The sequence below is a fragment of the Budorcas taxicolor genome, chromosome 19 (genome assembly GCF_023091745.1).
Source record: "Budorcas taxicolor isolate Tak-1 chromosome 19, Takin1.1, whole genome shotgun sequence".
Taxonomy (NCBI): domain Eukaryota; kingdom Metazoa; phylum Chordata; class Mammalia; order Artiodactyla; family Bovidae; genus Budorcas; species Budorcas taxicolor.
In genome coordinates, this window is record NC_068928.1 from 26,801,517 (window position 1) to 26,825,095 (window position 23,579).

Here is a 23,579-nt window from a genome sequence, read left to right on the forward strand (position 1 = left end):
ACCCCCAACCCTGCCCCCCCCTACCCTCCCCCCCACATTCCCACTCCCTAGACCCATCCCTCCCCGTTCCCAAAAGAAAAAAAAGGAAAAAAAAAAGAAAAAAATCCCAGGAAAAAAAAAAAAGCCACAGTTAGACCTTCCACTCATGCAAACCGGCAAAGAAAAAAGGTGGGGGGCATGTGGAAGGCAGGGGGCCCATGGTGGAATCCCCCCACTAATCCCCCCAAAACCACCTTTGAGAAGGAAAAAATGGAAAAAAAAATTGAGAAATCAAGGGACCTGGGGAGTTATGATGGGGTCAGGAGGGACCCCAGACCCTGCCTCGGGGGGAGCGCGGAGGCCTGCAGCCCTGCAATGGGTGCTCCTGGAGGGGGCCCTGCCTTTCAGAAAGTGTGTGGGAGGAGATGGGGAGAGCAGGTGGCCCCCCAGTGGGTCTGTGTGTGCGTTGGGGGCGGGCAGGGGCAGGAGCAAGGGGTCCTAAGGAACCAAGGCTCGGGATCAGGAGCCTGGGGCTCCCCCCCAGACCCCAGGTTCCTGGGGTTCTGCAGCCCAGTTCTGGGGTGCAAGGATACATGCAGAGGAGTGTCCCCCCTCCAGTGAGCTGGATCCAGTTAGAAAGGAAATAAATAAGAAGGGGTGGGAGGGAGGCTGGGGGTTGGAAGGGCTTGGGCAATTCAGTCCAGACCAAGGGCCCGGGCGGTGGAGGCAGGGCGAGTCCAGGCCAAGCCAGGGCAGGAATCAGAGTCTCTCTCGGGCAGGGACCCAGATGTAGGGGCCTGAGAGGTCCTCGATGACTCGCTTCACCTTGTGGTAGATCTCCTCAAAGCTGTCGCCCTCCACGATGGCTGGGGGCAGGGGCAGGGAGTCAGGCCCAGGGCAAAGGGCACCTTCTCCTAATTCTCCAGTCCATGAGCCATGGGATGCATCCACCCAAAGGGGATACCTCCTTCTAAACCACCCACCCTGTGGGGGCCCCTCTTTTGAATCTGAGCCAACGGCACCTCCCGTGCTGGCCACGGGCTAGCTGCAGCCTCACCTGAGAAGCACTCTGTGAATTCCTGCTCCAGCTTGGTGGCTCTGTCGAAGGCTTTGCGGGCTTGCTCCTCTGTGATCCGCTTATTAATCTCTCTGTGGGGAGTGAAAGAGACACAGACCTGAGGGTGGGTCCTGCCCTGCCTTGATCTCCTCTGTCCAGGGATGTTAAGTTGCAACCACTATTTTCTCTTTTTTTTCTTTTTCTTTTTTAATATTCATTTGACTGAACCAGGTCTTAGATAGGGCATGTGGGATCTAGTTTCCTGACCAGGAAATGAACCTGGGCCCCCTGCATTGGAAGTACAGAGTCTTAGTCACTTGACCACCAAGGATGTCCCCACTATTTTCTTATTTAGAGCATGAAGCAAAAAATACAATTCCCAATATCCTCTGGGGCCACAGATGGGCCCCCTCCCCATGACCCACCCCAGCCAGGTGTGGCCACTTCAGGGACCTCTCCAGAATCTCATCCTTCCAGCCAGCAGCCCAGTGAAGGGATTGACTCTAACTCCCAACAGCCCCGATGCCCAGCAGGTGTGTGCCCCAGGGGTTGCTGGGAGTTGTAGTCCCACCTAGCCCAGGGCAGAAGAGGAGGGAAGAGGCCTGGGCTTCCCTGGGCCCTCTGGGTTCTAATTCCAATTCCCCTCAAGGGCTGCTGAAGCTGCTGTCCAGGGTTCTGAGGGAAAAGCTCAACACAGAGGCCATCTGAGACCCGAGGCTTGGTGTGGGAGAGCCGAGGGGAAACCCCCTGAGACCATACTCACAGAACATTCTCCAGGGAGCGGGGGCGGATGAAGATGGCGATAGGGTGCAGGTGGGCCGCCTGCAGCCGCCGCACGGCATTGGCCGAGACATCGAGGATGCAGTGCTTCCCCTGGGGGCAGGCAGGGTGGGTGGAGGGGGACCAGCAGGTGGTGGGAAAGGACAGACAGAGGTGGCAGGACAGGACCCACACAGGACGTGGAAAAGTGGAGGACACGAGATTGGCCAAAAGGGAAGTGAGATGGATGTGAAAAGACGCGTGGGCAAAGAGAGTGGAGGCAGGAAGGGTATAGACAGACAGAGTGAAAAAAGGAGAGGGACAGACGGAGAGCAAGGGAGGGGCCCACACAGGAGGGAGGGGATGGAGGGAACAGGAAGGACAGGCAGGGAGGGGACCCAAAAGATGGCGCAGAGCAAGGCCAAGGGGGTGGAGTCAGGCAGGCGGGGCGAGAAAAGGAAGGAGAAAGGAAGTAGGATAGAGGGAGGAGGGCGGGGAGGACGGACAGAGGACAGACAGATGGAAGGAACAAGGAGAGACAGATGGGAGGGAGGAGAGGCAGATGGAGAAAGGGGCCGTGGAGGGAAGAGGGCAGGGTGGGGGCAGCAGGGAGAAGGTGATCGCATGGGAGTGGGAGAGGCAAGTGGAGACCCCACGAAAGGTGAGGGGGGAGGGGAGAGGGCCAAAGGGAAGCCGGCAAGAGGGAGGGCCCGAGTTGTGGGGGGCCAAGCCACCAAGGGCAAGGCCACAGGAAGAGAGGTGAAATGGGGCAAAGAGAGGGGGAGAGGGGACAGATGGCAGCATGGAGTTTGGGGTCAGGGACCAAGGGAGGGAGGGAGGAGGGGGCGGGGGCCGGGGAGCAGGGCACCAGAGAGCAGGCAGTCAGACAGAGTTGCCCAAGAGGAGAAGGAGGTGGAGGAGCGGAGTGGAGACCCAGCAGGGAGAGAGACAGAGAGAGAAAGAGAGTTAGAGAGCTGAGGAAGGCCATGGGGAGAAGGAGGAGGGGGGTGGGCCGCGGCTCCTACCTGCTCTGCCACCTCTCGCACGGACTGGACGCTGGTTCCATACAGGTGGCTGTTGTACTGGCCGGCCTCAATGAACTTGTGGGCCTGAATGTCCTTCTCCATTTTCTCCCGGGATGACACAAAGTGGTAATCCCGGCCATCTATCTCGTACTCCCGCTTGGGCCGCGTCGTATCTGCCAGGAAGTCACCCCATCCCCCAAAGATCTAACCACCATCCCTCCAGCTTCAACCCTGCCTACAGCGACACCCCCCCAGAGAGCCCAGCTGGTCCTCCGGGGAAGGGGGCTGCTGGGGAGACCGAGGCTAGGGGAGAGGGGTGGAGCTGCCTCCCCCAGCACCTCTGGGTCATCCGAGTCCCAGGCCTGGGACGGTCCTGGTGGACCTGAGGGTGGCTGAGCAGCACCCTCGTCTGAGAACCCTGTGTTTGGAAGTGGCTCTGCCTGTGACCCCTTGGGCCCCCCCCACCGCCCCCCAGGGCCCTGCACTCACGGGGAACACAGGATCCAAACTTGTCGGGGAACTCGGAGAGGAGATCATCGTTGGCGCGGTCCTTGGTGGGCCCGAGGATAATGATGGGGCGAGCATAGTGCACTGAGGAGAGCGTGGCGGTTAGGCGGGGGCAGAGATAGGGGTCAGGCGGGGGGGTGGGCAGAGGTGGGGCAGGGGGGCTGGGCCAGGGCGCGCTGCCAGGGCTCACCTTCCATCTGTGTCACCGTCTCGTAGCTCAGGACCGAGTCTTCTCGACCTAACAGGAGGCAGGGCATCTGCAAGGGCCTTGGAGGCAGGGGATACAGGGCCCCCACCAGCCTTCCCAAGGACTCAAGAGAAGCCCAGGGCCCCTCTCCCCGCAGGTCTCCCCAACCTGACCCAACCTACCCTGTGATCCAGAGCTGGAGCCCCAATCCTAGGGAGACAGAGCAGGCCATGCAATCAGTCAGGAGCCCAGACCCACGAGCGCCACACCACGCCACCTCCACTCTTCCACCAGAGCTCCCGGCCTTCTCCACTTACCTTGGCCTTCAACCGTGACCACTCCCGTCGCTCAACCCTGGGGGAATACATGGAGGGATGGGGGTAGAGAAATGGCCAGTGAGGGGACCTCTTGCCCCCACCCCCAGGGCAGCTGAGAACTCTGTCTCCCAGCAGCAGCCCCTGGGCCCCACGCTCCTAAATGAGGTGTTTGTCCCAACGGCTCATGTGAGTCATGGTGCCCATGAAGGGTCAGCAGACAGATCCCCAAGAAGCTGGGGGTGGACCCATGCCTTCCCTGCTGGCTGCCCACCCTGGGGCCCTTGGGAGCTTCGGGGCAAGAAGGCTCACCGCCGCTTGCTGGGGATAAAGCCGATGTCATCAGTCTCGCTGTCGGAGTGGACCCGCCTTGCCTGCCACCACTCCTCATCGCTGGCGTCAATGACATGAAGCACGTCCCCGAAGCGGAAGCTCAGGGCCTGGCTCAGGAAGCCGCAGTCCTTGGTCTTGTCATAGTCAAACAGGGCCCTGGAGGGCAGGTAGCCTCCAGTCAGTCTGGTGAGGGCCAAGGCCCCCGAGACCCAGCCCAGAGGTTCTGCCCAGGGGACTACAGACCCGCATGGCCGCTGGTGGCTTTCCCAGAGATGCTGTGGATTCTGAGGAACCCCAGAACTGTGTGGGAACCTAAAACTCTACAACTATGAACAGCCATTCAATTCTCGCTGTGTCAGGGATCACACAGCCTACGGAGTGGGGGCGATTTTAAGAGTAAGATTGAGAATAGCACCCTCCTAAGAAAGCAGCTGCCATATGCATGCACGTCACAGTCACAGGTAACAGGGACCCAAGTCCGGCTACCCTCAGCAGTAGAGTGGCCTTAAGTGACAACCTATAAGTGACAACTCCAGGGTCAGGACAAGGGAAGAAATGACTGCAGAGACACCAGAGATGCCGAGCAGAGCACCAGGGCTAGAAAGATGGGAAGGGACTCCAGGATCATCAGCATCATCTGGGAGTCAGAACCAACCAGCCCTGGGAGCCAACCGGACCCGGTAAGGAGAGAAGGGCCGAGCGAGGCTCTGATTTGAGCCAGGCATCTTGGCAGACAGCAGTGTCATTCAGGAAGAGAGATACCAACTGGGCAGGACAGAGAGCGAGCACGCACACTCGGGAGAAAAGGTGAGCTAGCTCTGGGTGTGAACACCTGTGGGACAACCCCAGGGTTGTGTCCAGAAAGCAGATGGCTGGAGCTGCAGGTCTGGACCGTGGGGAAGAGGTCAGGCCTGGGCTGACTGCTCTGAGAGACACTGGCAGAGCGAGCAGAAGGGGAGGCCGTGTGAGCAGACCGGGAGCCCAGAGGGAAGGAAGGGAAGAAGCTCGGACAAAGCGCCTACACCTGGGGCAGACAAGAAAGAGGAGCCCAGTGGGAGGAGGAGCCCTAAGAAGGTAGCAAAATGCCACCCGGGAGACAGGGTCAGCTTGGAGAGAGCAGTGGTCCACTTCCCCTGGAATGTGTTATCCCGTGGGGCTGGGCGATATTGCAAAAGTTGAAAGGCCCCCTGCTCTGCCAGACATTAACCTTTGAGTTACCAGACTGTGCGGCAGCTGGGGGTCCCAGGGGAGGTGCCAGGGTGACTAGGGGCTAGGAAGCAGTAGGGATCACTGAGGCTGAGGCTGTTTTCTAGTCGCTATGGAGCATTTCTCAATGCTAACCTGTGCGTCTCCAGCCCTAGAGTGGGAGGCAGGACAGGAGCCAGGCAAGATTGAGGAGGGAGAGCTGGCTGGGGGACAGTGGCCATGAAATGAAGAGGGGCCCAGCCAGGAAGCATCTGACCTGATATAGAAACCCCTTTTGGGGTTGCTCCGCAAGGAGGCAGTCCCTGAACCCAGGCTGCTGTTCATGAGCTGTTCCCGAAGGTCGTGGATCTTGGCCTCGAACCGGCTGTACTCTGAGAAAGGACAAGAAGGTTCCTGAGCTCTGGCCAGTCCCTACTGTCAGCCTCTTCCCTCCCCCTCCCCCAAACTCTGCAGAAGCCAGGAGACAGAGTTCTGAGCACCATCTGAGAGGGGGAGCTTCAGGCTTGGTAATTCCCATTTAGTTACTCAGCCGTGTCTAACTCTTTGCAAACTCATGGACTGTAGCCCACCAGGCTCCTCTGTCCATGGGATTTCCCAGGCAAGAATCCTAGAGCGGGTAGCCATTTTCTTCTCCAGGGGAATCTTCCTGACCCAGGGATTGAGCCTGTGTCTCGGGCCCAGTACCTTCGGGTTTATACTGAGCGATGATCGTGACCGTCTGACCCGCGTTCTTCAGGGCAATGGCAGCCTGCTCGTGGCTGGCATTGCGGAGGTCAACGCCATTGACCTAGAGAGAGAGGGGAGAGCTTGAGTCACTGGAGATGGGGGCTGGGCTCCAGCCTACATGAGCCCTGGCTGGAGGGGAGGGGTCAGTCCGCAGAGCTGGCCTTCCCTTACCGAGAGGATCTGGTCCCCCTTCCGCAGCTCCCCACTGAGGTCCGCGGGGCCGCCAGCCAGGATGAAGGAGATGAAGATGCCTTCACCATCCTCGCCACCCACGATGTTGAAGCCCAGGCCCGTGGAGCCCCGATGGATCACAATCCGCCTCGGTTCTCGGGGGACGTCCTCCTCCCCAAGCAGGTCCTTGGCCACGGGGGAGTAGCGCCGAGGGGAGGTGGGGGTCATGGCGGTGGGGTAGTCAGTGCCCAGGTAGCTGCTGTGACTGATCTCATTGTCCAGGTGCTGGGAATAAGCTGAGGGAAGACATGGGCAGAAGGACGGATGCAATGGAAAATGCACGGAGGGAGACAACGCCCACCACTCCACCTCCTCCCCAGGAAAGCAGCAGAACCAGGCTCAGGGGAAGGGGACATCACTGTGCCAGAGAAACAAGGCTGGGGTGTAAGGGGACATCTGGTCACAGCAATGTCAGGGGACAGGAATTCACAAGTCATGGTAGGGGTGGGTTCTCCTAGAGGCGAGTGGATCTGAAGGGTACATAACCTAGGTATGCCAGGGGTATGGAACCAAGGGGAATATTAATACCAGGCTTTGGGGCTTTTAGTTCAGTTGAACCATCTCTTATATCTATAACATTCCTCTCCCTTTGTTTCCCCGCTTTCCTGGTCATTCGTTTGGTGAGAAAATTAGGTCATTTGTCTAGCAGGATTTCCCACCTTCTTTTAGGAAATAGTGGGAAACCCTAACAAGTAGATCACTGCTTACACCCCTGCCCCGCACCTCCTGTCAAGTGGCCACTTGTATAGAGACCCGAGTTCACTTTTTGACAGAAGTATTCCCTAGATGCTGCTGCATACCTTCTGCACCACGACAGAACATGATGTCAGGTCGCATTTTTTGAGATACAAATCTGTAGGTTGGGGTGTTGTCAGCCTGATCCATTCATTATAAAGGTTGCCATTAGCCTCTCACCTAAGAGTTTTACCAGCCACTGACCATCACTGCCTGGACTTGACAGTTCACTGAGGATGGCAAATAGTGCCCATGTATATTTCTTTCTTTTTTTTTTTTTTGAGGGAGGAACATTTATTAGTCAGAATTTGTCGGTAAAAAAGAATGTTCCCAGGTCAACCACTGGTCACTGTATGGTGCAATATGCATACGAAAAGAGAATAAATGCTTGACTCTTTCCCTTTGCTTGCCAGTATTCAGAATGTACAAGTTCCCTAGCATCTTCCAAAGGTACCTAGTTGTTGTGAAGTATCCTTATAATCCTGTAGATTTTTAAATATTTACTGAGTTCTGGTTAAATGGCCAGTTTCAATTTGGCTCCTGCCTTTGACACAACTCTTGAATATCTTCCTTGCTTTCTTCTTTTAAGGTTTAAAAGATAACTTGCTCTTTTAATGCTTTCGCTAGAAAATGGGAAAGTTCTCAAGTGAAAACTTGGTGGCTCAGATGGTAAAGAATCCACCTGCAATACAGGAGACCTGGGTCCGATCCCTGGGTCAGGAAGATCCCCTGGAGTAGTGCATGGCAGCCAACTCCAGTATTTTAGCCTGGAGAATTCCACGGACAGAGGAGCCTGATGGGCCACAGTCCATGGGGTCACAAAGAGTTTTGCTAATATGAAAGATGTTACAAGTTCATCTTACACATTCCTTGCTCAAGTCTTAGATCTGGCCCTTTCTCCAAGGAGCCAAGGTTCCCTCTGATAGGTTATGGTGTCTAGAAACAAGACCATGTGATTTTAATATGGTCTTACAGTATGATTTCAGATTTGGATGAAGTAGTCACATCTCATTATTCTTTTCCAAAAATTCCTTAGCTCTTCTCCCAAATGTAATTTTCCAGTTGGGGGTGGGGGGGTGAACATTAACATTCTGATGAGGATTGCATAAAATTAGAGAAAAACTTGGAAAGGGTTGAGATCTTTAGCATATTATGTTTTTTTGCATCAGGAAACATGCTGTGACTTTCCAGTTCTTTAGTGTTCTTTTACGCCCTTCGGTAAAGTTTCATCATTTACCTGATATAAATCTGACACAGGTCATTTACTGATATAAATCTGTCCTCTGGTCAAGCTTATTTTTCTAAGAATTTTTTTAGAGATGTTTTTAATGTGAACCATTTTTAAAGTCTTTATCGAATTTGTTACAATACTGCTTCTGCTTCAAGTTTTGGTTTTTTGGCTGAGAAGCATATGGAATCATAGATCCCTGACCAGGGATTGAACCATACCTTCTGCATTGGAAGGTGAAGTCTTCACCATTGGGCCACCAGAGAAGTCCTCTAAGAATTTTACAGCTTTTTTCCTATGGTAAAAAGGATCTTTCTACCCATTATATTTTCTTATTGCTGGGAAGTCACTAGTTCTTGCTTTTATCTTACATATAGCCACATTCTTAACCCTACCTATTATTTTTAAGGTTTTCATTTAATTCACTTAAGATTTTAATCTAGATGGACAAAAGTATAATTTACAAATAAGGATTAATCTGTTTCTTCCCACTGAAATGTAACATTTATTCTTTTTTCTCTTGCTACCCTGCCTGAAATCTTTACAGCAGTGATTCGCAGCAGGGTAATTTTGCAAACCCCCTCCCCCTCGCCCCCAGGGAACATTTGGCAAAGTCTAAAGACATTTTTGGTTGTGCTGACTGTAGGGGAAGGGTACCACTGTCATCTGATAGAGGTCAGGGCTGCGGTTAAACATACTACAGTGCAAAGAACAACGGCCCCTACAACAAAGAATTGTCAAGTACAAAAATGTCAATAGTCCCAACGTTGAGAAACCCTGCTCTAAAGCATTGTGGACTAACAGTAGCAGGAAGAGACTTCCTTGCCTAGTTCCTAACTTAATGGACACACACATAAGATTTTATCATTACAATGTGTTCACTGTTGATTTCTGATAACACTTCTCAATCATGTTAAAGAAAACTCCTCTGTTCCTAGTATACTGTTTCCCTCTCAGAATAGGATGTTGAATTTCATCAAATGCCTTTCCCACATCTCTTTGAAATGAACTTACTGTTTTTTCTACCTTCTTTGTTTTGTTTTGTTTTTGCCACGCCACATGGCAGGTGGGATCTTAGCTCCCCAATGACCAGAGATCAGGGATGGAACTGGTGACCCCTGCAGTGGAAGCACGGGGTCTTAACTGCTGGACTGCCCAAGAAGTCCGTCCCTCCCTTAACTTTTTAAATACAATGACTCATACTTAGAGGTTTCATAATATGGAAACACCTTTAATTCCCTGAAGTGAACCTGACTTTGTGACAATGTTACTCCCTTAATATGCCACTGTGTTTGTTTTGCAACTATGTTATTAGAAACTTTTACATCTCTGTTCAGAAGCAAAATTAACCTATACTTTCCTCTTTTTTTTTTTTTTTTGGCTGAACCATGGGGTTGCAGGATCTTAGTTCCCTGACCAGGGACTGAATCCAGGCCACAGCAATGAAAGCCCAGAATCCTAACCACTAGGTCACCAGGAAGCTCTGTACTTTCTTACATTATCCTTGTGACCATTTTCAGATGCCCTTATAAAATGAAATGTGAAATGTTTTATCTTTTCCTATGCTCAGAAAAAGCGTAAGAATTACCTATTCCATGAGGATTTGATAAAACTAGCCATAAAACCATCTATTGCCTTCTGGGGGAGGGACTATTGACAATCTTTTCTAGTTCTTTGATGGTGACCAATTTTCCATCTATTCTCCAACCAAAGGAAGTGACAAAGGTTGTGGCCAGTTCAGGGGAAGGATCTGAAGAGGCAGGGTCAATGGGGATGTCATGGGGTGACTGGTGGGGGGCATGGGGAGCTCCAGGGTTTGGAGGGCTCTCACAGGTTGTGATGTCTGGGGGAGCATAGCTGTCACTCAGGTAGGCATTGCTGGGCTTGGCCACCTTTAGATAGACCACATCGTACGTGTTCTTCAGGGCTGCCACGGCATCCTCATGCATGACGTCCTCCAGCCCCACGCTGTTGACCTGGGGCCAAGGGAAGCAGAGCTCAGACAGAACCGGAAACAATCTCAAGATGGACGTGCTTAAGGCGAGCCCATCAGGAAGCCTGGGCATGCACCAGGCGCGCAGGCAAGACCCAGGTGTGGGCTAGAAGAGTGATGGGGGTCCCCACTCACCGCTAGGATCTTGTCTCCGATCTGTAACCTCCCGTCCTTGTGGGCAGCACCCCCTTCAATAATCTTGGTCACATAGATGCTGTTATCTCCAGGGATATGTTGGTTCCCGACACCTCCAGCGATGCTGAAGCCAAGACCTGGGCAGAGGGAGGGCAGAGGTGGGTCTCCAGGTCCCCTGGGGCAGAGGACAGCGGGAGGCGAGTGGCAACCTAACTGGGTCGCTACCTTTAGGCCCCTTGATGAGCTTGATCTCCATGAGCTTCTCAGCTGGGGGCTTCCGGCGCATGACGTAGAGGCGGACGATAGAGCCTGCCTCTTTGAGGGCCTCCACCGCCGCTGAGTGGGTCACCTCCCGCACGTCCACTTCATTGACAAACAAGATGCTATCGTTGACCCTGAGGGCAGCAAGGTGGGCCTGAGCCAGGAGCTTCCTGCCGCCCTGGTCCTCCCTTTCAAGGGAGCCAGCATCCTAACCCGTCTCCTCTCCCCACCTGAGACGGCCGTCCTGGGCTGCAGCCCCACCCGGAATGATCTTGGTGATGAAGATGGAAGGGTCATCGCCGATGTGGGGGTTATCAGTGCCACCTGCGATGCTGAAGCCCAGACCTGAGTTACCCTGGGCAGAAGGAGGGGAAAAGGGTCAGCTCCCCTCACCGCCTACTCTAGACTGGGTGAGAGGGGAGGGGAGAGGGTTGGGGAGCTGTGACCGGAGGAGGAAGGGACAGGGTTAAGAGGCTGGCCACTGAGAAAACACGGGCACAGAGAGAAGCACAGACAGGGAGCAAGGGGGGACGACCTGGGCTGCATGAGCCTGCTCACCCTTTCCAACGTGATCTCCTCGTATTCCATTTCCCCCTCTGTCCCGTTCACCTGCAACTCCAGCACGGGCCAGAAACACAAGAGCCGTGAGCCAGACTTCCTGCCTGAGCACCTGACCCTACCCTGCTGCTGGGACTTGGCCTTCCCCCTCCCTTCTGTAACAGCCCCGAAATCTAAACAACTCACATATCCCGGGGCTTCTAGGGTATCTGTGTTGACAATCACAGGGGGAGAATTGGCCTGTGAGGGAAAAAAGGAGATGAAAAGCTGCCTGAGCCTTGGCTCAAGAGGGAGCCCGTAACCAAAAGATCCCCCCACCATGGCTACCCTCTCAGCCTCTTAACCTGGCCTGCTCTGTTCCCCTTGACTCCCTGAAGGACCCAGCCTTGATCCACGTTACAAACACACAAGTACACGTGCTGGCCCCAACTCTGCCCAGCCCAGGCCCCCTGCATGTGGAAGGAGGTGTCTGAGAAGCAGGAAGAGAGAGACAGCCAGATGGGGGAGCAGCAGATGGTATAGAGCCGGGAGAGGGGGGGCCGGCTGGGGGGGGAGCTTCTCACCGGATGTAACACCACAGAGTGCTACATGCCTTATGTACTACACACACATACCACAGGGCTCCTGTCCACTAGGTCCTACCCCATCCCTGTCCCTATCTACCCATTAACACCCAGATCTTTTCATAACCCTCCCTCAGACTTGCCCCTCATTTTCACACACATGTGCCCTAAAACCCTGGGCCCCCGGAATCCGGGGTTCCCCAAGATGCAGGCCCCACCCTCCTTCTCGCTCACCCACCATTCAATCTACTCCTTCCTCTAGGGATCCTGTTGCCAAGCAACGGTATCTAAGCCCAACCAAGGCCCGGGGAGACCCACCTCCTGGAGGCCCTGTCGCCAGGACAACAGGAGGAGGAGATGGGGCGTGGCCTAAGAGCGACCAGATTCCCAAAGGCAGAATCTGGTCCGTTAGCCCCGCCTCTCCTGCTCTGGGCCCCGCCCCTCAGGTAGCCCGGCCGAAAGAAGTCCAGGCTGAAGAGGTTTGAGGGCGCAGCGCCTCCTGAATAACCTTCCTTCCTCCCTCCCCTACGCCCCTCACCCTACGCAGTGGAAAGAACGTCAGGAAAGGGGAGTGGTGAAAGACATCCGGGTCCTAGTCTCTCATTACTCTTACCCCCACCCCTGGCCTATTTCATCCGGGAAAGGGTTAAAGTGGGGTGTGCCCAGTTCGCTGACGTCAGTAGCCTCGACACAGCAGGGTCTCTAGATTCCAGGGCAGGGCCGCTTTAGGCCGGTCCTAGGGGCTTCCCCAGTTGCCAGGGCAACCGAAGCCACGTTTCCATAGCAATGGAGGAAGGCATCCAAAAGCCTCCTTCGGGGTCCCCAACCTGTCTCCTCCTTAAACAAATATTTATTTAGAGCCTACCAAGCGCGAGGCACTCATCAAGGATTCCCCAGACTCCTCGCTCTCTCCTTCCCAAGGGGTCTTTCTTCTCTCCTACTGCGATATCTCAGTACTACATATTTTCAAGCTTCGTAATAGATTTCATACCCATAAATCTATTAAATCCATCCTCTGACCCTTCAAATCTCAGCAAATGCTACTATCCAGCCAATAGCCACTGACTGCCAACATCCCATCTACGTGTCCCTCCTCTGTCCCACAGCCTGTTCTCAACTGCCGTCCCCATCCTTACCCTAGACCTCCCTGCCCGAGGCTCCATCTTTTATCCCCAACTACCTTCATCTCATCTCATCTGTGTAGCTGTAGATAAAACACCCCTCTCTCCACCCCACCCAATCTATCCTCCAACCCCAGCCTCCGTTCTCCATCCGCTTCCCCGCCCTGTGCCCCTGTCCAGACCCATTCGGCATCAGCCTCCTGCTCTTATCCTCCATCCTAACTCATGATCCTCAGAGGGATCACCACCACTCTCCCTTACTTCATTCTCTGACCCTCAAGATTCTATACCCAAATCACAATCCTTCATTCTCAACCCTCTGAAAACTGAGGCTTCTCCTGTCCTCCAGCTCAGGCCTTGTTGTGGGTCCTCCCTCCCACACCCAGGGCCTCCAGCACTCACTTCCCTCTGCTTCCTGGACGCAGATTCCAAGTCTCCCTACCTCTGTACGACCACCCTCACTCCTCTTCCCCTTCCCCAAGGACTGAATGGCCCCATCTTGAGGGAAAAAAAGCATCTCTAGTCTTCTTTCCTTAGTCCTTGCAGCCCCCAGCCATCCACAGGAATTCTCTGCACCCATCTCCTCCTCTCCTTGTTCTCAATCAGCTCAACCTCCCCGCTGATTTCACGTCTCATCTTTGCCTGTCTCCTGTCCTAGGACCTCTCAGCTTCCTCTCGTGTCTCCACTTTTCTACCTGCAGAAGAATGGTATTTCCCTCTCCAACTACTCTCCTACCACCTCCTTCTCACCCCAGAACCTACTGCTGCCCAGCCTCTGCCTCCTCATTCCCAGGCTCAGGAACTCAGGAACCTCCTCTCCATCTTCTTGGTGAATCGTCAACAACTTCCCCCTTCCCGGGAACATCCCACAAGATCCTAGAATCTCACCCCTGACCCCAGTGTTTCCCTGAATCTCACAGCCAGCCTGGTACACTCCATTCCTCCCAGCCTACACCCCCAGAAGAGGAGACTGAGGGGGAAGAAGATGAAGTGGCCTGGAGAATGGGAGATCTCAAAAACAGGGTCTCCCCAGGACTGGAGAAGGGAAAACATACTGTGAGCACAGAAAAGAAGGGGAAACAGGTGGTGGTGAATAATAATGGGGGGGGGGGGGCACAGAAAGAAATTTGCATGGAGGTAGAGTCCAAGAGGAGGAGAGAGAGGAGGCATAGGAGGAAAGGACAGAAGTGATGAGTAGGGAAGGGGGTTAACACGGAGAAAGGGAGCCGGCTGACCCAGGCAGAGGACTCATCCTGGCCAGAGAGCCTGAGCTGGGGATCGGGGAGAGGGAGAAGGAGAGTGCGTGGGAGGAAGAGAGAGACAGCATCCAGCACCAGCCAGCAGAGAGGGAAAGGCAGCGAGGACAGGAGGGCACAGGAGGGGTGCAAAGGCCGAGGCAGGGGACAGAGGCAGAAAGGCCGGGCAACCAGAAATCTCAGGCCAGACAGATGGAAAGGGCTGGAGAGCCAGGCCCAGAGGCCGGAAGCGGGGCGGGGCGGGGGGGGTGGGGGGGAGAGGAGGCAGCGAAGGGCCAAGAGCAAATGAGGGCAGCAGGAGTTCTGAACAGAGCTCTGGACACAGAAAATGGAAACGGAGGTGGGGGTGTGTGAAGGAATGAAGAGGGCCCAGGCGCGGAGAGCATCCTGGGGAACGCACGCATCTCAACGCTCGTGTGCGCACACACGCACACACACAACGGCTGTAAACTCTACACCCTCTCCCACTTGCCTGGCCTCTGTTTCTCCTCTTTGAGAACCAGGTGTTTCCGACGCCCCCAATGCCCCCTCCCCTGGCCCCAGGAGCCCAAGCCCAGCCCAGCAGCCTCAGCCGCCCCCCACCTCCGGCTCTCGCCCTACCGGGCCTTGGGGGTAGTTGTAGCTCCGAGGCTCCGAGGGCTGCACTGGGGAGGGGGCCGCCTGAGTCTCCTACCTTGAGGGGGGAGAAGTGGGCGTGGCCCACGACCCCTTGGACGGCCTCGAGGTGGGACAAGTTCCTCTCCGCCACGTGCACCAGCTCGGGGGCGTTTACCTGGTTGGGGAGGTGGGCCGGGCTGTGCTCCAGAGGGGGCGTGTCTTCATCTTGGTAGCGGTATTTCTGGGGACGGGGACGGAGGCGTCACGGGGGCCGGCCCAGCGCCTCGGGCTCCAGGCGGCCCGGCCCGGCGCGCCTCCGCTCCCCCGCCAGTGCAGTGCGGAAGGCCCCGGGGCCTGACCAGCTCCTCCCCCTCCCTGTCCTCCAGCCCATTGGCTCCCCTCTCTCCACCCTCCCCACAGCCCCCTCTCCCGCCAGGCCCTTGGCACCTCTCCTCTCTTCCCAAATCCGCACCCTCCCCGCAACTCTTCCAACTCCCAGCCTAGGACCCCCGCCTTCTCCCCAGCACACCCCTCCTCTGAAGTCCGTTTCTTCACCCCTTTCCCAGAGGTCTAGCCCCTCGGCCACGTGCACCCCTCCCCTTCTCTACCTCCATCCCCAACATCTTTGCTTACCTCATCAGCTTCCCCCCACTTCCTCTTTACCTTAAGCCCATTCCCCATGTTGTAACCTCCCTCCTTCGAGTTGCTTCTCCCATTCTGTACTCCATTCCACCCCGCTCCACCCTCCTTGCCTCAGTCTCCCTACTGCAGCCTCTGCCCCAGGAAGAAATCACTCCCCAGCACTTTGCACGCCCCGGGCAGTCAGGCCCTTCAACTAGCAGGTACTTGGCATCAGCTCCCCTGACAGGACAAAGTGTTTAACCGGTCCAGCTGGCCTTGCTGGTTCCCAAGTCTTCGGCAAGGGGGCCCCAGGACTCCCCCACCTCTACAAATGCCCAGAGGCCAGCCAGCTAATCGGATATACTAGAAGAAGGGGGAGGGTGGGGGAGGAACAGAGATGGTAGGGCTCAGAAAGGGGGCAGGAATAGATGCTAGCTTCTAGGTTCAATAACTGCGGAAGTGGATAGAACCTCAGAGTAAATTCCTGGTCTTCCTTTGGCCTTTAGGAGTGAAAGACCCAACCTGACCCCTGATTCCCCTTCCTAACTCACTGCATACCATCTCAAGGGCCTCCCTTACTAGCTTAATACAGACACCAGTAAATGAGATTAACAGAGGGACCAGAGAGGAGGGCAGCTGGAGACAGTAATGAAGGATAGTGCCTCTGCCCCTCACAGAAGCAAACCCTTCCCAAGGCCAGGTTCTGTGAAGGAAGGGGAGGTTACCATGTGTAGGGCTCTCCCAGAGACTGCAGAAGACAGACTACGCTCCCCAGTACACATGGGTAAAAAGAGAAGGCAAGATTTCCCTCTCAAAAAAAGTATCTGAAAAGCTGAGAAGACCCCAACATTCGGAGGACAGCTGGAGGAAGCTTATCAAGGTCAATGCCTGACACAGAGTATGATTCTGAAAATTCTGAGGATGAGGAACCAAGGCTGAGGATGCAGTCCACTTTGGCCATGGTTAAGGATTAAGTAAGAGAATAGGAAGAGGAAAATGGTCCATTAAGACTCTCCAATCCAGGACAGAGACAGCTGAGATCAAGGAACACCTTGATATATTTTGTTTTAAGGCTGCACCATTGAGCATGCAGGATCTTAGTTCCCTGACCAGGGATCAAATCCATGCCCCCTGCAGTGGAAGTGTGGAGTCATAACCACTGGACCCTGCCAGGGAAGTCCCACCTCGATATGTTTGAAGTCTTAAAGAAAGAAAAGGGGCTCATCAAGGTACACTTTGTTTTCTGGCCTTGGAGACAGACTTGGAGAAAAACTCCTAGCTCCCTCCAGGTTTCCATACCAAGAACACAAAAAGTGGAGAAGGGAAGTTAGGGGAAGTAGAAATTAAATAATCCTCCTCCAAGCTGGGCCCTCTTGGGTAACAGAATTCGATGAACTGAAAGAGGTTGTTGTGCCACATTCTGAAAAGGTGGTCTTCAGCCTGGATAGTGCAAGAGCTGAGAGACAGAGCCCCAAAACTGGAGGGGCCAGGGAGGGAAGGAGACAAGGAGACTGCTCTCCTCTTCACAAAGCCCCCAATTCCCTGTGTGACAACTGAGGCAGGGCCAAGGGTTGCAGCTTCAAGTTTTTGGAGTTTGGGATGGGGCAGGGAGGGTTTGAGCCCAAAGCCCCTCCATCTTCGCCCCACCTCACAGAGAATATTCCTGAATCCCGATGAAGAAATGTCAGGATGCACACAATGAAAACGGAAGCGTGGAAAGGGACATTTCACTGTTTATTCTAGAGAGGAGATGAAAGAAAATTTGTAGCACACTGAGACTGCAGACACCTCTCCCTTCCATACCCCCGTGGGGGGCGGGGTGTCTGGGACTGAGAAAAAGGCTCCTCCTGATCCAGTGACAAAGTCAGGGAGATAGGGAACAAGGAGAGGATTCCAGAGTTCCCAGAATGTGGCTGAAAGAGGTTAGGGCCTATGTTCAGTCCCTGGAAATTTTTAAAGTAAATGTATTAAGGAAAAACCTCTGGAGAGGTGGGGGTGGGAGAGTCATTAGGAAACTACAAACTGGGAGGTGGGGGTTGAGGTCAGCACCTCTCATCCCAGACTAAAGGACTACTAACGCAAGGAGGCTAGGAAGGAGGGTCCCCTCTTTACGCTACTGAGGCTCAGGGCCACGACCAGCAACAGCTCCAGTGCAATTGGGACCAAGTCTGAACCCCCAATATATTAAGGCACAGGTAATATTATTAAGGCACAGGCATAGGATAAGTCAAAGGCCTGAGGTCGCTGTTGCTCTTTTTGCTTTGGCCCCCTCTTCACCGCCCCAGTTGCAAGAATAACCTGGAACGGAGGCTTGCACCCCCAAAATAGAGGGTTGTGAGTGAAAGTGAATGATTATAGGAGGGGCGACCCACTGCGCCTGTCCGCAAGACACTGCCACCCAGAGACCCCGCCAAGCAGAAGGAAGAGCGACAGCACTTGAAGCTTGCACCCCGAGATTTGGGGGGTCCGGAAAGAGGGGAGCGGGGCCGGAGCCCGTACCGCGGCACGTACCACGCAGAGACACATGGAGGCGAATCTGTTCCGAGCCGACATGGAGAAGGGAAGGGGGACTGAGGGGAGGGGATAGGTGGGAGAGTAAGGGTCCGGGGGTTGGGGAGGGGGAGGGGCAGAGGGGCGGGGGCTGCGGCGGCCGCGGCAACTGGAGGCTGCGGCCGGAGTGGGGGGGTGACGGCGCCTGCGCAGTGCGGGAGAGCGTCACGATGGGAGAGAAGGGGTGCGGGGAGACCCTCTTGGCCATCAACTTCCCTGGTTCCAGCTGTTTCTCTATGAACTTCACCGTGCACAGTATACTCCTATTCATTCACAAATACAGACATTCCTAAAATTACCAATTTATCGCTCTGGTTCTCTGGGATCCCTTGTGCTATCTAATCTCCCACCCCTAAAATCACCAAGCCCCTATTACAAAACCTCCCTGGACTCTCAGGGTGCAGGGAAGCAAGCAGCACTTCTCCCTCAGGTCAGAAGGACCCTCAAGGGGTCTAAACTACCTCCCACAATCCCCTCCCCCAACCTCCCCAATGATTGTTAACGTAGACGACATCCCCACAGATGTCAAGACGTCTCCTATTCTAACCATCAGTAAAGTCCCACAGGATAGCCAGACAACGTTTTCCAAGAGTTGAAGGACCACAGATCCTGTTGTGCCCTCAAATTAATCTACCCTTTAAATCAACCCTTTTAAAATTATATCTGCTCCCCCAGTCTGCTAACAGAGACCTTGAAATTAGTGCAGCTATTACCCTTGTAAACATCCAAATAACCAGTCCTCAGATTCATTTGGGGTCCCCTCTCCAAATCCTTGAACCTAATGAGATACTCATGACTTTTCTAACATACCATGCCCCAGTACCACCAGATCCCATTTCAGGGAATACTTAAGGGACCTTAAAGTTGACCTTCTGAATTCAGTTGCAACCTCTTCAGTTTACTACCAGACTTCTAGACTGAGATATTTCTCTATTCCTTTTCTGTACTCTTTAAATGTATACATTATTCCTTTTTCTGGCTGCCCACCTCTACATCTCAACATTCCTCACCACCCCACCCGCCATGATTCTGAATTTCAACTTTGTTGGAAGATTACTCCCAAATATATCTATCTCCCCCACACCTACCTCTCAAAAAATATTTACCAAAATAAGATCTGACCTGCAATTTCCAGTGGCCCACAAATCTCCCGTAACACACCAAAATGACTGCCTCTGATCTCTTCCATTTTGTCCCAAACTGAACCTGAAACCATCTCTTCTAAATATTCTCCCATTGAACTCCCACCTTTTCAACTCTTAAAGCCCAGCAAGCAATCTCCTAAAATCTGCTTCTCTGGCTTTTCTAAAATGCCTACAAATGATAGAGGACGGATTTCCCTAGAACCTGACCCATGCCCCCCTTCTTCCCGTTGACTAGAATCTGTTAGATACGCCCCCACGATGACCCCCAAAGTCCTAGTTTCATATCTGGATAGAATGCTTGTATCCTCAGAGGGAGTCAGTGCGGAAGGGGCTGAACTGGAAATTCCTTACAGAAAAGAAAATGCACAGGCCCTAGTTCTCCACCAGTGGGCGCTATGGCCATTAAGACCCTCCCCCATCCCCCATTTCCTTTTTCCCTCCATTTTCCGTTTCCCCGTTGCCTGGCAACACAGCAATCAAGGACTTTGCCGTCGCCTAGCAACCGTCTCCCTGGAACATAGCGTTGAGGTAGGAGGTTGTGCTCTGATGAAATCTTAACAGTCCTCCATCTTAGGAAAACTGAGACGTCAGATCGCCCAACCCCCGGAATCTCCTTTCCAAAGACCCCTACTCCCCGCAGTTTCTTAGACAACAGGCCCCTCAAACCCTGTCTCCTCTTTGCACATGGGACCATGCCACGCCCCTGCCGGGTCAGCCCCGCCCTCATTTACCCAGTCCTAAGGCCCCACCCCTTCCTGAGGTTGTTTGCCCGCCTCCCTTGGTAGAGTAAGCCAGACCCCGCCCACCTGCCTCCAGAAGACCACGCCTACGTCCACTTCCCGCCCATTCGCTCCCCCAGCCTCGCCCACACTGCCCCTCCGCCACGCCCCAGTCGACCAATGAATGAGGCCGTAGGCCATACTGCCCCGCCCCCGACACCTTAGCTTTGCCCAATAAGGACCACCCGGAGGGTTTAACCGCTTCGCCTCCGGGACTCTAGCCAAATACCCCCGGTCTTTCCCCACTTTCCTCCCTCCCCCACTTGTTCTGCTCCGCCCTCCGCCACCCTCGCCCGGCCCTCAAGTCCGCCACGCAACTTCAGTCGTCGCCGGTTACCATGGCAACGGCGGCAGCAGCGCGGGGAGTAGGGGGAGGGACGGGGGCGGAGTGGGAGAAAGAGATGCTCAGAGACACCGGCAGAAAGCGAGGCACAGAGTAAGATTAAGTGATAGCTATAAGGCAGAGTTAGCGCAAGGCACAGGGCCTGGCGCATAGTAGGCATTCAGTAAATATTCCTTAAATTACTGCGGCAGAAATCTAAATATAGGCGATGAAAGATGGAGGAGTCAGATGTAGCTGGGAAGCTCAACGACCGCAAAGCATGAGCACCCTTTACCCCACCCAGCATTCTGGGGGGACAAGTGCCATGTGCCCCCCCTGCTGGCTCTTCCAAAGCTAACCCTCCGCTGCCCTGGATAGAGATGAACCACAACTCCCAACAGCCCCAGGGGCAGCAACCCTCTAACATTGACGATTCTCCTGCCTCAAAGCCTTATGGGACTTGGAGTCCCCGCCATCCCGAGACTGACAAGTTTTCCGGCCAAGGAATGTGGCAAGCCTGGGTCTCCACGCCTCTGTAAAACCCCAAAATGCATGATCCTCTCTGCGCAAGACTTTCCTTCGGGGATGCTCAACCCTGAGTTCCATCGAAGCAGGATTCTTGAAGGGAGATGAATAAACCCATCCTCCCAGAATAGCTACCAATGCAGACAAGGCCCTCACCCTCCCTTCTCATATGTGCGTTCACGTGTTGGAAGCAGAGCCCACACATTCCAACTGGCTTTCTGTGTACACCTGCACATAAGGGACCATAGCCAGAAAGCCTAAGGCTAAGGGGCAGACTAAGGGCAGGAGTCAAGAGGTACTGAGGCTCAGACAGACCTTATAGGAGAGAAGGCCAGAGAAACTGAGGCAGAAAAATCCACTGCAATTACAGGAGATGGGAAGAAGCAATATGGGAGAAAGCCCAAGCCCACAGAATGGAGGATAAGCAAGTAGCCCTCAAGAGAGGGTAGGGACTTGAACCTAAAGGTCCTCAGCCTTCAGTCTCCTCCAACCATGCTCACGCATGCACAACACATGTGTAGATGCATGTGTATACATGTATGTGAGTTTGTGGCAGGGAACATGTGTGTCCTCAGCTCCCTGCCCTGAGAATCTGCAGTTCCCACTAAATATAACCCCCTCCCCAGCCTGTGACTCACCCAGACCCCGCCTCCCCGGCCCCCACTTCCTGTCCCACCCCCCAACCCCCAGCTGCCTGCCACCCGCCCAAGCCTCCCTCCACACACCAGGCTTCCAGCTTTCTAGTCCCAGAGTCTTAGAGCCAAGACCCAGGTATTCTGCAGCCCACCAGAAGCTTGCCAGTGTTCCCCATCCCGGAGTTCCTGCACTTGGCAGGCTCACAGGGACACCCTTCTACAGATCTTCACTGCTGCCTGCCCAGCCCTCCTCCTACACCTTTTCACCCCAGTAATTTTAAATCCAGGCGTCCTCTCCCACCTTGATCCCAAGGGTCAGGGGTAACAGGAACATTCCCTTCCATCTGCTCGTCTCCCTCTTTCCCAACCAAGGTAGATACAGTGTGGGCGGAAGTGAGGATGCTGGACACCTGCCTGGGCCACCCCCAAAATTTTCACCACGCACCTGGTACCCCTCCTCAAATCCCCTCTCCCCAAGCCTCTCATCCTCTTCCAAAGAAGCTGGCAACCTCAGCTGCTGCAACCTCCTACCTCCCCAGGGAGTACCCCGAACCCTAACCTCACCTGGTCCAATCCTTCAGGTGATTCTGTCAGGTTCCAGTTCCCTGACAACTCCCAACTATCCCCATTCCATACAACTGACCCTAAAATTAACAGTCCCCTCGAATTAAGAGCACCCCCAAATGCATATAAGATGCTTCTTTTATAATCTGAAGGCCCACTCCTTCCCTGCCAGCTGACACCCCCAGACCAGTCAGGTACTCACAACCAGTAACCTTCTACCTTCAAGCCAGGAGCCCCTGAAATTGGACAAGGCAACTGGAAGCCAGCTTGTCCCCCAGGAGGGAAGAGGAACCCCCCCTCACATAGTCCACCTTCTAACATACACCAAGCAAGGCTCCCATGTGAGCCAGGCTTCTCCTTAAATAAGTCTCCCTCAACATCATTGGTGAACCTCAAAATCCACCAGATCCCCAAGTCACAGAATACCCCCCAATTTTCCATTTCTCTACAGGTACAAAGGGATCACTCCAGGGGGCACCTGTGGCCAAACCCAGCATTATCTCAGATGTGAACCCCAAACTAAATTATGACCCCCCCTCCCATCTGCTGATGCTCTCATTCCAGGGCCCCCAGCCGCAGATTAGGCCTGACTAACCCCTCCCCACGAACTCATACCCTCCCCCGAGTTTACAGGGCCCCCTATCATGCTTACCTTGGTTGTCACTATACAGAGACAGTCCATGTTGGGGGGCCTGGCCGCGGCAGCGGGTAAGGGGCTCTGACTTCATCGGAATTTCGTTCCTCCCCTCCGTGGGTTCTCACCCCTCCCCCCTCCGCACCCCACTTTTGCAGGGGGGGCCAGGATGGGGGGAGGGGTGAGAGGGGAAAGAGGGGGTTGGAGAAGGGAAGGGTAGGGGAGCGTGGGAGGGAGGGGAAGGGGGCCCTAAAAGGGGTCCCCAGTGGAGGGGAGGGGGCTTAGGGAGTACACCCCGATTCTCAGGAGGGGCGGGGGCACCGGGGGCTGGCAGCCCCGGGGTTCGGGGGCTGGGGCATGAGCTAAGGTGGGGGAGGGGAACTGGATGTCGGGGAGCCCCGGGGTAGGGGAAGGTCTTGCCTAACGGCCAGGGGCAAGGGGCCGTGGCGGGGGAGTAGGGTGGGGGGGGTCGGAGGCGGCAGCGGCCGAGGGAGCCGTGGAGCCGAGGAGGGAAGGGGAGAGAGGAGGAGAGAGGAAGCAGGGGGAGGGAGGGAGGTAGCGAAGAGCGAGAATGGGGGGGGTGCCTCGGTAGAGTTAACTCCTTCCGCGCTGGCAGGAACCCGGATAATGGGAAAGGAGACGGAGGCAGGAGCCCAGAGGCCCTGAGGCAAACATGGAGTCCCGGCCAGCCCCCAGCGAGGACAGCAGAGAGGCAGTGAGGAGGGAGTTTATTTCTCAGAGGAGGAAGCACCCACCCAGCCTCTCAAAGACTGGGAGCACCCAGGGTGGTTGAGATACTGGAAAGAGGCCATGGTAGTGGGTAGGGAGTGAGGGAGGGGCTGGCAGGAGGAATCCCTGGGGGCCTAGGGCTCCCTCAGGATTTGTAGGAGGAAACCTGAAAAGTGATTGCGTCCCCGACTCTTAAGTGCCTGAAACTGGGGCAGGTAAAGAAGAGGGGGAAGCAGGAGAGCAAATGGACTACAGGACTGGAAAGAGAGCACTCCCCTCGCCCCTGACTCAGGAGGTCGTCCCC

The 23,579-nt window shown here is 54.8% G+C and overlaps 1 protein-coding gene across 4 annotated transcripts; it reads right to left on the reverse strand.

Annotated features, from left to right (window-relative positions):
• Positions 1-116: 116 nt before the first annotated feature.
• Positions 117-22,674, reverse strand: DLG4 (discs large MAGUK scaffold protein 4). Of its 4 annotated transcripts, none has more exons than XM_052657820.1 (20): positions 22,565-22,674; positions 14,947-15,012; positions 11,421-11,474; positions 11,235-11,285; positions 10,907-11,031; positions 10,641-10,810; positions 10,416-10,552; positions 10,119-10,263; positions 6,265-6,560; positions 6,052-6,154; positions 5,624-5,738; positions 4,141-4,317; positions 3,832-3,868; positions 3,697-3,724; positions 3,518-3,565; positions 3,310-3,411; positions 2,821-2,993; positions 1,800-1,909; positions 1,037-1,128; positions 117-845 (listed from the first exon to the last, which is right to left on the reverse strand). In XM_052657820.1, exons 1-20 carry the CDS (start codon positions 22,592-22,594, stop codon positions 739-741), a joined length of 2,166 nt encoding a protein of 721 aa, XP_052513780.1. In that variant the 5' UTR covers positions 22,595-22,674; the 3' UTR covers positions 117-738. The 4 variants fall into 4 exon arrangements, with proteins under 4 accessions (XP_052513780.1, XP_052513779.1, XP_052513778.1 ...); XM_052657819.1 differs by having other exon boundaries at positions 11,235-11,293; positions 11,420-11,474; XM_052657818.1 differs by having other exon boundaries at positions 14,848-15,012.
• Positions 22,675-23,579: the final 905 nt, after the last annotated feature.

Excerpts from the sequence above, each read along its gene's own strand:
- DLG4 (XM_052657817.1), bottom strand. The coding sequence starts at position 22,594 with ATGGACTGTCTCTGTATAGTGACAACCAAG. Across the intron at positions 6,155-6,264 it reads AGGGGGACCAGATCCTCTCG|GTCAATGGCGTTGACCTCCG; the intron begins GTAAGGGAAGGC and ends CTCTCTCTCTAG. Across the intron at positions 4,318-5,623 it reads AAAAGGGGTTTCTATATCAG|GGCCCTGTTTGACTATGACA; the intron begins GTCAGATGCTTC and ends CCTGCCCTCCAG.